The sequence below is a fragment of the Aptenodytes forsteri genome, unplaced genomic scaffold, assembly GCF_000699145.1.
Source record: "Aptenodytes forsteri isolate BGI_AS27 unplaced genomic scaffold, ASM69914v1 Scaffold241, whole genome shotgun sequence".
Taxonomy (NCBI): domain Eukaryota; kingdom Metazoa; phylum Chordata; class Aves; order Sphenisciformes; family Spheniscidae; genus Aptenodytes; species Aptenodytes forsteri.
The window spans coordinates 10,640,724-10,656,673 of NW_008795252.1; the positions used below are offsets into that span (position 1 = coordinate 10,640,724).

The window sequence follows — 15,950 nt, forward strand, 5'->3', positions numbered from 1 at the left end:
AGAGGAAGCCAAAGCACCAAGAGACTAAGGGATTAGTACAAGGTCATGCAACAAGCAGCCTGGCTCCTTGATGATGTAATGTTGATGTTGCTTGATATGCAGCTGATAAAAATGCAGAAAAGACTAATGTTGTTTGAAAATGATTCCATTTAGTGTCCTTATTTCTTCTTTCTTACACGCCCTTATGTATTTTCTCATCTCTGTTCAGTTATGTCATTTCTGTTACATTCCTTGTTGCCTGGATGGCGAGTGATCTCTTGCCTTATAGTTGGAAATGTTGATCTTGGGTACAGGCAGGAAGAACTCAACAAAATGCAGCCCTGTTGTTACTGGGAGCTCTCTGGCCTCTGCCATAGAGACTGAGATTGGGACTTAATGGGGTTTCCTGGTTTATGTGGTGCCCAGTCACATTTTTACACTTGAAATTTGGAAATCTTGAATTACTTCCTTTGTATCAAAAAGTGAGTATTTGCACTATAATGATACAAGCTTTCATTTCTTAGTCTCTCATATGTACTTTCTACCATGCTTAAACATGTAAATGTTTAATATTGATTTAAATAGAATTGTTATTCTGTATGTCAAGTATAGAGAGAACAAAGCATTTTAAAAATTTGATTAAAGGTTTTTAATGCCTATATAACTTGTGAGATTCTAAACGCTTTACCTCTGTCAGGTCCATAATGTTTCCTTTGCTTTTGAGCTGATGCAAGATGGAGGACTGAAGAAACCAAAAGCTCGCCCTGAAGGTATGGACGTGCCGTGTGGCTTTAAACGGTATATAAAGACATAATAGCAGGTGCATTTCAAGTGCAACTCCATTTGAAGACAGTAGCAGTAGTGCCACAAAGTGGAGCTGTAAATACGCCCCTTGACGGTTTTCCAAAGGATTCATTGTCTGTGTCTGAGGTATATCCTTACCTGTGTTTCGTGTCTGGAATAGATTCACTGAGGTGTACAAGTCTGGCTTTAGTGAATGATGCAAGAGCTGTTCAGTGTTATATTATAAATTCGGCTGGTATTCTCAATAACTATCCAAGCAGGAAGCTTTTCATGGTCTAATTCTCATAATTCTTACAGGTAGCGCTGTGATCAGATTTCAGTGACAGATAACTGAAAGGCTTTTGCTTTCTTTTGGAGAACCGGTAGCAAACTCTCTTCTTGATTTATGTGGACTTGGGAGTCAGAACTGAAAAGTGTAAAAACTGAGTTTTTCCTTTAAAGTCTCTGAACCTTGAAATTAATTAATGATGAGGTCTGCATTGTTGCTTGCACTAGGGATAAAAAGAGGAATTAAAACTTTATGACTGCTAAGTGAGCAATTTTTATTCCTGGTGTTACAAACTACATATGTGTTAGAGGCTTCCACAGAACAAAGAAAAATGAGGAGCCCCGAAGAAATGTTCAGTCTGACTTAAAATGAGACAAAGTGGTGATAGTAAATAGATTAACAAGTAGTGGAGCTGTCTATAGTGGGGGAAAAAAGGCAAAAGACAATATTAAATGCATATGTATCCTGTCAGTGCTGTTCTTTTAAATTTGGGGATGAAAAGTGCTCCTGAAGAATTCGGTGAAACAAGACACTGACTTGGGAAAGTAAAGGAGTGTTCTGAGTATTGGAGCTGAGTCAGTGGGTGTATGAGGAGGACAAGGAAACTGGAGAAATACAAATGCACAATCAGGAATGGCAGCTTTTTGAGTGGAAGGGTTAAAGAGATTGCAGTAGGAGACCAGGTAAGCTAGATAAGTTTGTTTCGAGAGAGAGAAAATGTTAAAAACCTAGGAGAAGACTTCTCTAGTTGAAAGCTTGTCCTTTTGTTTTGTTTTGTTTTGTTTTGTTTTGTTTTGTTTTGTTTTGTTTTGTTTTGTTTTGTTTTGTTTTGTTTTGTTTTGTTTTGTTTTGTTTTGTTTTGTTTTGTTTTGTTTTGTTTTGTTTTCATCGGTTGATCTAACAGAGGAGATTACCTTCCCATAAAGCTATCTTATATCCTTACACTATCATGAGTGGTAGAACACTAAAGCAGATCTTTTGTTTGCTCTGGACAAGGTGTGTAGATTCAATAAACAGCAGAATATGTTTAAGTGTTTACTGATTGAAAATTTAATTATTAATAGAAGTTAGAGAGCCAGATTAGCTCATAGAACATTCCTTTTCTTATTTTGCCGCTGCAGGATGTACGGTCTCTTGTGTGTATTCCTCCCTCTTCTGTGTGTGTACCCATTCCCGGCAGCAGTAGTTCACAGCTCGTGTGAGTGTCTATGTGGAATTGCCTGTAAAACTGACTGTTGCTGTTGAAAAGCTGCTCCTGTGGAGAGGACAGTAACATCTTGGGCTTTGCTTGTCACCGTAGTTTCATCGAATCCGCTGTAGGATCTTGACAGTCAGTACAGTCATGTAATATGTGTTTCTTAGAACAAGAATTCATTTTGTCATAGACTCTGATGCTCTGCAAAAAGTTTTGTGTATAGTATACTCTGTTAATGCCATACTGATCTATTGTTCATTCCTAAATAAGCTGGAAAACCTGTTCGGTGAATCCATGTCCTTTAGTGTGAATTGGATAGTTAATGCCTCTTGAATTAGTTGTAGGATTTTCATGTAAAACGTTGCCTAGGGCAGATCATCACAATTTTTATTTCTATAGCCCATGCTTTCTGCAGCGCTTGCAAGAAAGAGGTCTTGTTTGATATTTTAGTGTGTCTTTGTACAGGTGATAAACAAAAATAGGAGCATATAGGACAGTTCCTCTTCTCTGTTCTTGAAGCCCAGTTCAGTCGATTGAGCCAGCAGCAGAACTTGATGCTGAGTTATTGCAGCAAAAGTATGTTGTAGTGGATAAATTTGTTAGCCTTTAATGGGGTTGTTATGGAGTGTGAAAGTTTTAAATTAATGGAATATTTTAAACTATTTTGATGATTTATGGCCACTTTCAGTTAACATTTTATTAGTTGTTGTTGGTAATGTAATGACTGTGCATGCTTCATCTTAAAATAAGAAACGGGAGGCTGAGAATATGCTTATTCCTGGGAATGCCTGTTAGACACTGATCAATGAGGAACGCGGTAATCGCCCACACAGGGAGGATGCATCTCACACTACTGTACTCTTTAATGCAGGAAACAAAGGCATAACAAGGTCTGAAAGTTAGGAAAATGTCAAACTAGAATTACAGTATAACTTTTGCAACGGTGAAGGTAATTAATAATCAGTCTGAATTGTCAAGGGACGGAGGTGGCATTTCCACCACTGGAAGATTTAAAAAGAAAAAAGAAAACAAAAAGCCAGGCAATGTTAACCTTATTTTTTTTAATTCAACCACAGCTTGGTTACTAAGCTCAATACAGGATTTCCAAGGTAAAGTTCTCTAAGGACTGTGTTGTACATGACTATATGACCACAATAGTTTCTTCTGACCCTAAATTTACATGCCATTGCACTGCCAAATAAAAGATCTGGATCCATTCCTTCTTTTAGTGGTGGGGCCTCCCATACCTCTCATTCCTCACCAGGGGTGATCAGCAGCAGGTACCTAGCTCAAATTGCTATTGGAGATTAGTAGGAGTCAGCCTTAAATGCCTTCGTGAGGGCAGATGGATGGTGCCTGCCCAGCCCAGTGCTGCAGATCTGGGCCCCCTTCCAGCTCCTGCTTGTGCTCTTTCTGGTGCCCTTAGCTCTTGCTCTGGCACGTCGCTGCCTCTTACTCCCAGCTGCTCTCTCCTTGGGACGTGCCCTGGCTTCCTAACTGTCCTTCTAGCTTCCAGCGATGTTTCTGCTCTACCCTCTAGGTTTCTCTTTCTCTCCACTGGCACCTTGATCTTGGTTTATAGCATAGGCAGTTCCTGCCTCTGAACTGATGTCAGCCAGAGGCAGGAACTGAACCCTGCAAGACTTGATCACACTGCTTCATGCCATGGCAGCTGAGATGGAGGTTACGGTGGCTCAGGTAAAAGACCCATCCTGCTTTCAGTGGAAGGCTGAAGATGGGTGGCATGGGGAGAAGAAAACCGTTTGGGAGGAATGGGGCAAATACACTAAAAATCTCGGACCACTACAGAGCTGACTGGGCCAGTTTTTTTGGCATTTTCTTAGTGCCAGCACTATTTGTCCAATTGTTTAGCAAGCAAAAGTGGCTGCCAGCATCAGTGGGTCAAATCTGCTGGTAGTTGTCTCTTCTCCAGTTAGTTGCCTTAATTTCCCAGCTTTAGGCTGTTGCAAAGTGTTGTTTCCTGTGGCTAAATTTACATTTTAAATTCATCTCTGAGGGAACTGGGTCTTGGTGCAGAGGAACCAATGCTGATTCTGGCTGTTACCTTACTGAGAATGCTATGGTAGTAAGCAACTTTCTATGGTGCCTGGAAAACTTAGAAATATTTCATATTTCAGTTATCCAGGGAAGACATCTCTTTTTTTCAGGGTGTATTACTTCACAGCAGTTGTGACCTTTCCTTTCTTTGGGGCAGCAGAAGGTTCTTTTGCAAATGCAAAATACAAAACCATAATGGAGATATCTAAAATAATACAGGAAAGAGGTAGAAAGAAATGTTTGAGAGGTTACTGAAAACACCAGATGAAGTGTGGGGGTTAGAGTGTCATCCAGTATGGGGTGGGAGGGAAGGGTGGAGAGGTCCTGGCAATGATTCTTCAAAACAGGCAGTAGGTGTTTCCCCTGGACCTCACATTAATTGTACTTAGCCTGTTAACTGTTTGCTGTCTTCCTAGTTCTTTGAATGATTTTTTAATTATCTGTTCTTCCTTACTTCTGCTTCCATATATATTGTTTACTGTGTAGTTTTTGCTTCCTCCTCCTCCTTTCTTACATATTATATCCAACCTTTCTTTCCACCTTTTCAGCCTTCTCTGTGCTATGCCTCCCCCCGTAGTCCCTGGATTACATGTCTGTGGTATTTCCTGGCATTTTATTACAGTAATCGGTTGGGAGGTGCTAGCAGAAAAGCTTTTTGTTGAGAACTGTTGCAGACCTGTTCCCTGGCCTAGCATAGTAAGAAAGGATATTAGATAACAGAAAGCTTTGAGTCTGTTAAGAGAATTCAGGCTTTGTTTATTCGTGGACTGTATCATTGCAGAGTTGTGGATGTGTGAGGTTCAGTATCTCATATGATGTGTGTGGCTAATTGTTTGCTGCTTCTGTGGCCAGTGAAGTCATCGGTAGTATTTCCCAAAGCCTTTATCCCAGGTCTCAGACAGAAGTAGACTTTCTCTGTAACCAGTTTTAGGTGAGGAAGGGAATTGTCTTTCTTCCATTTCCCAGAGAAGTTACCTGTGACTGTATTATCGTGAAGGGGTTTTGAAGTGCATCATATGGGATGTTTAAAAAGTTTGACTTGGGGAGATCAAAACTCTGTGGGGTGTTTTGTTGCTGATCCCACCGGGTCAGAGATGTGGGGACTTTTGTTCCTTTGAGGACAAACGAGGGAGAACGAAAAGCAAATTAAGGATTTCTCCTTTTCTTCCACAGATGTTGTCAACTTGGATCTGAAGTCTACCCTCAGGGTTCTGTACAACCTGTTCACAAAGTACAAGAACGTTGAATGATCCTGGAAGCTGCTGAGGTCTTCATCCTTCCAACCTCCTTAGGCAGAAATTACAATAAATACACCCTCTGCACGCTCCCTTTGTGCCTTATGCTATACTTCATGCACTCTTTCTACAGTTGATGTGGTCTCTCTGTAGCTGTTTGTATGACAATCCCACTGAAAATAATGCATGTGTATTCTCTAGTCTCTTGAAAATGTGTAGATATTTCACACTTTTACCAGAAGATACTGTTGAGTCTGTTGTTTGTTATCATCAACAAATGTTCTTTTGATAAAGGAAATATACCACTAACTAATAAGGAGGGAAAACATGAGACCTTCCTCATGGCTGGAGACTCCTTGATTCTATAATAGACTTTCTTTTGCATACTCCTTGGTTGCCACTGGCATTTGATGATTTGCCAGGCTTAAGTGTTAGCAATAGGAAATCAGCATTGGAGTTTACTTAGAAGCTGAGCCTTTTCTGTTAAATAAGGTTTTTTATGTTCTGATGGGTGGGTGGGACTGAGGGGAATTACAGGCACTATGTGAAGCTAATGGCAAAAGCTTCAGTTTTTGTGTTAACCTCATACTACTCAGTGTTATTTCCATTCAGTGTTTACACAGAATAAGTCTTGCAATGGGATGAACGGCTAATCTTTTGATGTCTATTTTTTATTTCATCTCCTTTCTAGGATAAATTTGGTTGCTAGAGCCACTGTCATCCATTAAGCATGCAGCTTCAATCAGGTCAGTCAGGAGCTGGTCAAATAGGTGCAGGATGGATTAATGCATTTTGCCCCCAGACCTTTCTGAAATGTACATGGGCAATAATGAGCTTGGCAGTTTAAAGGCTGACTCTTCATTTCACGTAGTTGAGTTAAAGGGTCAGATTCATTCCTGTTGGAATTATTCCAGCTGTACAGTTCTGGGGTCAGGCTTTTATAAACAGAGTTTTATGTATTTTCTTTCCTAAAGAGTAAAACTGAATTTCTGTATAAATAAGAGCTTGCCTTTACTTGTGGATTGCGCTGGGCTATGCAAGGCGTGGTATACGTAGTGCAAGCCAATGGTTAGCACTCGAATGCAAAGCTCTTCAGTGATCAGTTATGCTTTAAACTAATTTCATCGAGTTGTCCTGTGCCATCCCAAGAAATACTTTGCTAGGCTCTGGCCTAGTTTTTTAAGCTGTTATGGATTTTAGTGGGAATCTGTTTTAAAAAAAGATTGCTAGATTTATCTGGTAGAGTCTAGTTACCTCAGTACTTAACAGGTTTCATCTGTGGAGCTGTTCCTGGCTGGTGATGTGCAGGTGTAGCGGTGTGTACAAGGAGATTGTGCTGGAACATGAGCCATAGATTTTTGAGGTGAGCTGTGCAAAGGAAATGGGGATGTAATTTCCAGAGTAAATTATTTGTGGAATATGCATATAATAGCACTCCTTTCCTCGGAGTGCACAGGGGAGAGATTTGACTACTGCTTTTATGTATCACAGCAGCAACTTTTCTTTTATGGGCAGCCATGATTTTGTGCGAAACATTAGGCTTAGTGCCCCAAAGAGGAAGCGGGTGGCATTGCTCTGCGCCATGGGCTCACCTGAGTCCTGTTGTAAGTAGGCATCTTTTTTCCCTAACAGTGGATTTCTTATGCCAAACTTTATTTACCTTTCTGAGTTCAAGAGGAAACTTGCTATTTGAATTGTATAATCCTAATTTTACAATTAGGATTCTCTCCTTCCCTTCTTAAACGTTTATTTTAATCTCAGGGGGAGAGAAATGGTCTTCTGCTTCTTTGTTTCATATTTTTGGGTTCTGAGTTCTAGTATTTGATTTATTTGGGTCACCTCCTCTCATACCTTCAAAACAAAGATGGGAGGAAATTGCCCTTTCTTTCCATTAAAAATTCAGATCTCATCTACCCTAAAAGGTTCTGTGGGGAATCATTGCTTGTCTGTACTTTAGGAGGGAGCTGACCTCTCGCTGTTTATACAGAGCCTAGTACAATTGGACTTGAATTTCAGATGGGGCCACTAGACTTTACCATGACGCTAGCAATTATTACAGAGGAGACTTGCAGAGGCACTAAGGCCTGGTGGGTCAGCTCTCCTGGCAAGTTAATGAAATTGGTCTAACTTTTGTGCTGTGAAATAGGGGTATCATGAGGCTGGAAGGTGATTGAACTGAAAGGTCTCTCAAACTTTTAATTTAATGCAGTGTTCTTTGTGGGAAACAAGTCTGTTAAAGAGCTGTCATTCCATCCACCTCCCTTCAGCTGATGTGGAAGTGCCAATGCTGTTTATATTCTCTGAGACGCTGGGAAAGACCTCCAGAGAAATCTAGTTTTTGAAATTGCAAGCAATATTAATATCAAAAGCAAAAGAAAGTAACAAGGGGAGATTGATAAGAGCAGTTTGGCTTTGGGAGGGGGGATGGCTGTTTCTGAGATGGGGATTTACAGCTGGCATCCTCACTGCATGTGAGCAGATATGAACATAACACCAAGTTTTAAGACAGTCTCTGTTTTGTTCGATTAGGTGTTTCTAGTCACTCTGCAGAAACCTGAGTCCCTCCTCTACAACCTGAGGCATGGGTCCCTTTTAGCATTCCTTTAATACCCCTGTCAGTCAAGACTGCAGGCTTGGTGCCCTGGATGGATCGGGGGCAGGTGTCATACCCTGTTTTGTTATGTTTTTAAGTCTGCTGGTAAATGTTGCACAGGGAAAATACATTTTTTGTCCCTTAGCTCCTTGCCGCCTAGCGAGGTCACTCTTCCTGCAGATGCTGTAATTATTGTTAACCAGATTGGGAGCAGGGTGGATTTAACTGAACTGGAGCTTCAAGCAATCCAGTTTACAGGAAGAGCAATGTAGGTAAAGCTCTAAACACCTGTTTTTGTCAAGCCTTTCTCTTACATATGCATGATACTTACTTCTTTTCCTCTCAAAAAGATAAGTCAATGTTAAAAATGTTATTCATGAACTCTTTGTGTTACTGGAGTTTTAGATATGTTCCCTGGGTGCCAGTGGGGTAGATCTGAATCCTGTTGAGTTCATCTGGAATGCTGAATGCTTTGCAGCATTAAAGCTTCCACATTTGTAAGTACTTAATGAATGTCTGTCTTTTCCAGTCCATACAACTTGCCTTTTAGGTGCATCTGCTTGACGTACTCAGTTCCAATGAGCTATATTACCACAGAAGAAGCCCAGATACTCCTCAGCTGCATCCTGTTTCTCAAGATGAAAACTCAACAGTGCGAGATCTTTTTTAATCAGTTTAAACCTTACAGGGCTTCTTACCCCTCTTCCCCACACCTCATTGCTTTCAGTATTAATGTATTTTTTAAGGCTCTTTTCTACTCTTTTTAACAGTGTTTACTCTGGATTTCTAACTACTAAAAACCAGCCTTGCAGATAAAATTCTGGACTTGTCATATGCTGGAGACATCCAGCTTTGTGACAGAGTTGTGTACTGTAAGCAAGTTACAATGCAATGCTATGTTGGCTAAAAAAAACAGCAGGAGTGTTGTGCATGGTTTGTGACAGTTGTACTATTTATTCAAATAAATAAATGATGAACACTTGGTTTTCTGCATCTTTTTTTGGCTAAATGGACAAGTCTGGGAAGAACTTTTGAAAGGTGGGCTTCAGCTGTCTTCTTCATCAAGGATCCTCGATATATGCTGATCTACGCAGACCTAGCAAGGCAGTGACCTCAGGTTTCTGGCCCTGGTACAGGTGATGAGATTGTATGGGCAGACACAAATAAGCTCTTCTGTAGGTTTCATCAGCTGCTTTTTTATTTTTTTAATATTATTAAGCTACTGGACCTGATCAACTTGTTTACCTTTTTCCTTCCACAAGAGAAAAGTAACTGAATTACGCTCTCTGACACCGTTAGAAGACTTAGGGCCCAGTTCTTCTGCAGCAGCACAGGAGGGAAGCCTGGCATGCTGAAGCCAGTGCCATACGTGTCTACAGAGCACTTAGGAAGCCAGAAGCCCAAGTAAGTCTGGAGTGACATTGAAAATGCCTGTGTACTTCCCTTTGCTCTGGTATAGAGAGAGCATAGGGTGGCTCTCCAATAAAGCAAGGCCGTGTGGAGAAGCAGGAAAATGCATTATCAGAACTTGTTATTGGTGGGAGTGCTGTTGATTCCTTGAATTGTTCTTCAGTGGCTATTTTTATGTGAGGGCCAGGTGTGTGGGGGTGTGTGTGCGCATGAGGTGTGCTTTGGGAATGTACAGAAAGACTCTGGGGGGGGACATGGGCATGAAATCAAATGCAGCTCTGATACAGAATTTACTAGTGCTGTTCTACAGAAGACTGGATACTTCATGCACTGGTGGCAACATCAGTTTTTGGAGGAAAAAAGATGCTTGTCCATCACGTGTGTTTCAGACTTGTTCTTTTAGCACTGACACACTGTATTGTGAATGAGGCTTTCAAGAAAAAAGTCCTTGGAGTTGCCAGTTGGAGTAGGGAGAGACCTAGTAATTACAGATGGGTTTCCCAACGTTTAATTCTTCCTGCTCCCTCTGCCTGCTGACACAAAACTGGATTTGTCCAAAGTTCCCAATAACATCTCCAACTATACCTTCCTTTTGTTTTTTACTTACTACATTTCTAGGCTGTGGCATGCTCTTCTGCGTAGGTAAGAAGGTACTCTGGGTCTTTGTTAATTTGATGTATTGTTGTGCTAGTTATCTGCTTAGAAAATACAGTTAACTTTGCCCTTCGATTAAGGATTTTGGGTTAAGTTCTCGGTTACTAAGAATTCATGGCAGCTTGAAATCTGTTTTCAACCCACTTTCCTTTACCCCATTTGGCTCATGCCGAACTATCCGTTCTTGTCTATGGCATGGAGCTAAACCCAGGAGTCAGTCCCTTAACAGCATTAAACCAAACCAGCCTAATTAGTGTGGGTGTCTACTGTCTCATTCGGGGATTTCATGGAGGACTGCAGAGTTGCTTTTGCTTTCCAGAAGAGTTGATGAATGTAACTGGTACCTGAAGGAAATGTCCAGGGAAAGCCGTTGCTGTAGGGAGCTTTCCTTCTTTAATCAATGATGGAAAAGGGAAGGAAGAGCAGCAGCACTGCCCGGTGGAGATCACTCTTGTCTCAGAGGAGCGTTTTGGGCCCTGGTGTGGCTAACTAGCTCTCTAAGGACAAACGAGTTAATCTCCGTCTGCCTAGGTTTCTCCTTTTACCAGGTAGGTAGAGTAGTCCTGATCTGCATTGTAAAATGCTCAAAGGACCTTGAGTAAAAGGTGTGATGCAGCATGATGATTTTGTCTGTTGTTGGCTGTTTTATTATTATATTCAAAGAAAAAGTGCACTGTGAGTCGCCCCAAAGATGCAGACTAGCAAACAGCCATGCCGTGCAGTACCATGGAGGAATGATCGCCTATTTCTAATACTTTCTGGTATTTCAGGAGTTGCAGAGTTGCATGTTTCCTGCATTTGTATTTCTGTTTATTTTAGTCCCCAGCAGGGACCAAGCACATAGACAATTAAGTTCCGGATACGACGGTGGTTTCGTTTTTAAGAGTAGTCAGTACCGCGCGGCGCAACTTCCCTCTTGCGTACTCTGCGTGCCTCACGCTGCCCTGCATGGGAGGCTGCAGCTTTGGTGCAGGACGCTCCGAGCCTGGGGGTCAGTCCCCTTTCCGTGCCTCGCGTGCCCTGCATGGGAGGCTGCAGCTTTGGTGCAGGACGCTCCGAGCCTGGGGGTCAGTCCCCTTTCCCCATAAATTTCATCGTGCTTGCTGTGAGAAGATCTTGGAAGAGCTTCTGGAGAATTACTAAAGGAGAGAATAGTAAGTTTGGGAAAAGGGACTTTTGGGTGCTTTTTTAAATTTTTTTTTTTTTTAAACTGTAAGACTTTCTGTGTCCATGTGGATTGTTCTTGCTAAGATGACATCTCTTCTGATGCTAATGAACAAAAATGGCTCTTGAAGGGTCTGGTGCTGAACAAGGAGGTACAAGTAAGTTTTAAACTAGGCACACAATGCATATTCTCTTTTTTTTCTTACTTATTTTTTAATTCTGGTTTTCCGAAGGCAGAAATATTACTGTTAACATTAATATTCCCATTTGGTTTTTGTTCCCTCCTTTGTGTGATCTATTTAGACAACTATTCCTAGGAAATGTGTTTGAGCTAATGCGGAGTAGGGCTTTTGTCTTTTCAAACAGGAAATAAAACAGTTGAAACAATTTGGTAATATCGGTAAGTGCCTTGTGTATATTCTACAGCTAGTTTGTATGCCAGGGACCACTGGTAGCTCATTAATGCTTTATAGCATATATCTGGGAGCCAGACTGTGTGAAGACTCATGGAGGAAAAGTGAACTGATCTGACCCGACTAGAGAATTAGTTGTTTTATGGGTAGTTGTGCAACTTTGTGCAATAGTCTAGCTCTTGGCCTAAGAAAAATTCACTTGTTGGCTGCCTCAGAAGGTGACGCAGGAGAAATAAAACAACTCTTGACTTTAAAACAGACAAACCTGTACATCTGTGATGTTCTCAGAGAATGAAGGAACAAATTATGCCATTTCATTTGAATAGTCAACAATTAAACCTCAATTTTATTTAAAAATGTCATCATGAAATGCCTCTACAATCAATATTCAAGCAGTTGTCTCCTACAATGATCTCTTCTCCAAGTACTGATAAGTAACGCATACAGGAGGATGGAGGCTGGAAAAAACAGCATGTCAGTCACAGCTCTGAACAGCAAATTTGAATGATGGCCTGCAGAGGCTGGTTGCAGCAAACATGGAAGCTTGCGTGTGAGAACCAAGTCTTCCATCCCTTCCTATTTCTCATTAAACAGCTAACCCCAAGAAGGTGTCCAAACCCAGACATCTTCTATTTTATGTTGTTTCTGCAGTATGTTATTCTTTGAAAGGCTGCTGTCTAGGACCAAGCCTCACAGAAATGCAGCTTGCCACATGAAGGACTGCTTGCGAATGCTAATTATTAGTGGTAAGCAATGAGTCTATTAAAAGGTAAGGAACTGCAGTTCTCAGGCTCTGAAATGGCTGTGGGAAATCGACATCGATAAACGTGAGGTGAAACACATGGAGGAAAAAACAATACCGGCTCTCCAGATAAGTGTCGGGCTCTGAGCAGAACGTTGGTATTTAGGAATAAGATCTTGGGGATATAATAGATGGTTCCATTAAGGTGTCAGCTCGCCGCTCAGTGGTGATCAAAAAAGCAAACAGTGTTAGGAATTAGGAGAAGAGGAACGCAGATCAACGCAGCGAATGCTGTGGTGCACCTCCCTAAATCTGTGCAGGTCTGGTTCCCAGCACTTGAAAAGGGATGTGGTAGCACTGGAGAGAGTTCAGAAAAGGGCGACCAGGATGATCAAAGGTACTAGGGAGTGGTTTCCCTGTGAAGGACAACTAAGATGTAGGCTGTGCTTCCTCAGTTTCTGAAAGAGATGGCTGTGGAGGGTGTAGGATAGTAATACAGCAGTAACACGGAGTAATAACACAGTGATGTGAAGAATGTGAATCAGTTGGTCTCCTTTGCACTGTGCATGGTGGGGAGCTTCAGGGGAAGCTGGCAGGTGGCAGGTCAGAGCAAGCAACAGGAGGTGGTGCTTCACGTAAGGCAAAGCCACGCTCTTCGGCTGCTCGCTGCTGAATGGTGGGAAATGCACGTATTCAAGGGGTGAATGGGAATTTCATGGGAAGTAAATGTGTTGACAGCTTCTAATTAGCAGGACCCCAGTTTTGATTTAGGAAGGCTGAGCTGCAGGCTGTTGAAGTGTTTTAGGGAAATATCTGTATATGCCTCCTCTGTTTATGTGGTTTTTTCCCCCTAAGCTTCTGCTTTCGGGCACTGTAAGGGACTGGATACTAGGCAAGCTACTCTTGCCCATTATAGCAATTTTAACACACTGACTGAGTAGGACACACAGGACTGAGGCCTTAGAGGGTATTAACTTACGCTTTGCAAATTCTTAATTTCAGGCCTTTTCTTACAGGCTTCCAAATTTTAAAGAGTGGCTTCTGATGTTTGGGTTCCTTGGCCAAACAGAGACCAAGGATGCAGCAGGCAGTACACATCACTTTGATGTGTAAATAGTCAAAGGAAGTAAGAGATACACAAGTTGAGTATTGCAGCAAAGCTGAGTTAGCGTAAGTTGTGGTTTACACAGACGATTACGGAATACTTATGAGCAGGAGTTCCCAAGGCATAACAGCTGTCAGAAACCTAATTTAAAAGTAAGTTGTCCTTAGGTTGCTCTGTATTAATTAACTTTTCTCTCTCATTTAATTTCATCTGGGCAGTCTTATCTCAGATAGTTCAGTTGTTCCTCAGGCACTAAATGACTCAATTTCTTTCTATCGTCTCATTTACCAAGCACCTTTTTAGAGACGGCATTCAGTTTTGCAGCCACCATAATGAAACTAATTCTCTCGTGACCCTTTCCCCTAGTGGTTTGCCGGGAATTTTGTACCTAATTTGTTTTACCAGCCTGATGTGCAAAAGCATCCAGTCGCTATTTTCTACCAATATTCTTGGCTTGGCAAAATCTGTGTTAAAATACATGTTCATAATGCACTTTGGCTGGAGCCTTTAATAAATATGTGAGAGAGAGCCTACAGAGCGGCACCATGGTGTTTGGCGTATAAAGCTATCGAAGAGAGAAATGTCACTTTGGAGGTCTTCTACAGGCAGCGTGCAGCAGCACTTGCAGCAACTCTTTTGCTCTACTGTGCTTGTAGGGCTGGGTCATCATAGCACCTCACTTCAGGCACCTGCGGTAGCAGCTGAGCCTGTCTTTTTGGTAACAGAATGAGGGAGGTAACTGAAAAATGCAAGCCAGGGCAAGACCGTCATTTAAATGCTTCGGATTGCTCTTTAAAGGTGCCTGTCCATGTCCGCTGATTACAGAGGGAGCCTTGAGAGACAGGGCTCCTAATACAGACATCTCAGGTAGACAGCAGGAGTCCTGTCCTGTGTGAACCTCTAACATGGGGCATAAAGAAAAATGTCTTTACTGAAAGAGTGGTTAAACATTGGAACAGGCTGCCCAGGGAAGGGGGTGGGTCCCCATCCCTGGAGGTATTTAAAAGACGTGTAGATGAGGCACTTAGGGACATGGTTTAGTGGGCATGGTGGTGTTGGGTCGATGGTTGGACTCGATGATCTTAGAGGTCTTTTCCAACCTTAACGATTCTATGATTCTATGATCTTGCTTTCTGTTAAAAAAGAACAAAAAGAGTCAGCCTCTCCTCTCCTACAGTGGCCCTGCAGCACTGAACTTCACAGAGAAGGGAGAGCATTTCCCATCCACAAACAAGCAGGTAGCACTCCCAATTAGAGAGCAGAGCAGCAGTCCATCCCACCGGATACCCTGCGTCCAGCAGCAGCTGGGATTTGATGATTCAAAGGAGTGTAAAAAGTCTTCCTGGTCATCATATTGTTGTCTTCTCTGCTCTGCATTTCATAGATTTTAGGACTGTCGGGAAAGATGATGTTACTCGTGCTAGTACAGATGCTGCCGTGACACACACCATATGCTGCCATGATTGTCCAGGGCTCAGAGCCGTGAGCCTTCTGTAGTTCCCTTCACCTCTGCAGACAACCATTTATTTGTACAGTTGCAGTATATAACTCTGATTTCTTGCACTTAAATCAACATACAGTTGGTTTAACGAAGAGCCATCCTATTTCTTGCATCATAATACAGTTTGTGAAAAAGACTATTCAGATTCTACTATCTGTGATTTTTTTATTGACTTTTCATCTTTGCCAAGCTAAAGCATTCTCGTTCTCTTAGTCTTGTGGACTTGACTGGAAAACCTTTACGCGAACATTAAGATTGCAAAAGCAAGCACTTAAAACTGAACATTTCCTACCATGTAAGCTGCCTATAGAGCCTAGCTCTATCTTTTGTGTTGTCTGTGTAGGCAACATGGCACACCCTTACATACCCATGGTTAAAAAATCAGACTCATCTCTGCTTGCACTGTGGTTTGAGACACGGCTTCTAGAAGAGTGGGAGATACATCGCCAGCCTCTTACTCATAGGTAGTTGCTGGTAATAGAGATGAACTTCAGCTGGATGTTCGGTAGGACAGTGTGTGTGGATGGCTATGCAGCCTCTCCACCCAGCTCCAACAACCCCATTCCTTTCTCTGACTTCTGCTGTCCTCCAACACGACTCCTAGCTGCTTTGGAAAACCTCGCCCATAGTTTTGTGTTTGTTGACAAGGTATTTTCCCCTCTGTATTGTGTATTGTCATTCTGCTTTCATTTGAGGACATATGGGTTGGGAAGGAAAGTCGTTCTCCAATCTGTGCTTAAAATAAAAAAATCTTTGAGAAGCCATGCAACTTAATCTAACATGAAGATGGGATTGTCTATCCAGAAACATGTCATTGTTTCCCCACAAC

At 41.9% G+C, this 15,950-nt stretch overlaps 2 protein-coding genes across 5 annotated transcripts in view; both read left to right on the top strand.

Moving 5' to 3' along the window:
- PARVB (parvin beta) overlaps positions 1-9,112 on the top strand; it is a 59,084-nt gene extending 49,972 nt beyond the window's left edge. For all 4 annotated transcript variants that reach the window (XM_009279054.2, XM_009279052.2, XM_009279053.2 and 1 more), the window contains 2 exons: positions 677-749; positions 5,478-9,112. In XM_009279054.2, the coding sequence (XP_009277329.1) occupies positions 677-749; positions 5,478-5,554 (150 nt within the window). In that variant the 3' untranslated portion in view covers positions 5,555-9,112. The remainder of the gene's footprint in view (positions 1-676; positions 750-5,477) is intronic.
- A 2,124-nt stretch (positions 9,113-11,236) lies between these two features.
- PARVG (parvin gamma) overlaps positions 11,237-15,950 on the top strand; it is a 26,123-nt gene continuing 21,409 nt past the window's right edge. The window contains exon 1 of the mRNA XM_009279055.2: positions 11,237-11,350. The gene's annotated coding sequence lies outside the window, so the exon portion shown is untranslated. The remainder of the gene's footprint in view (positions 11,351-15,950) is intronic.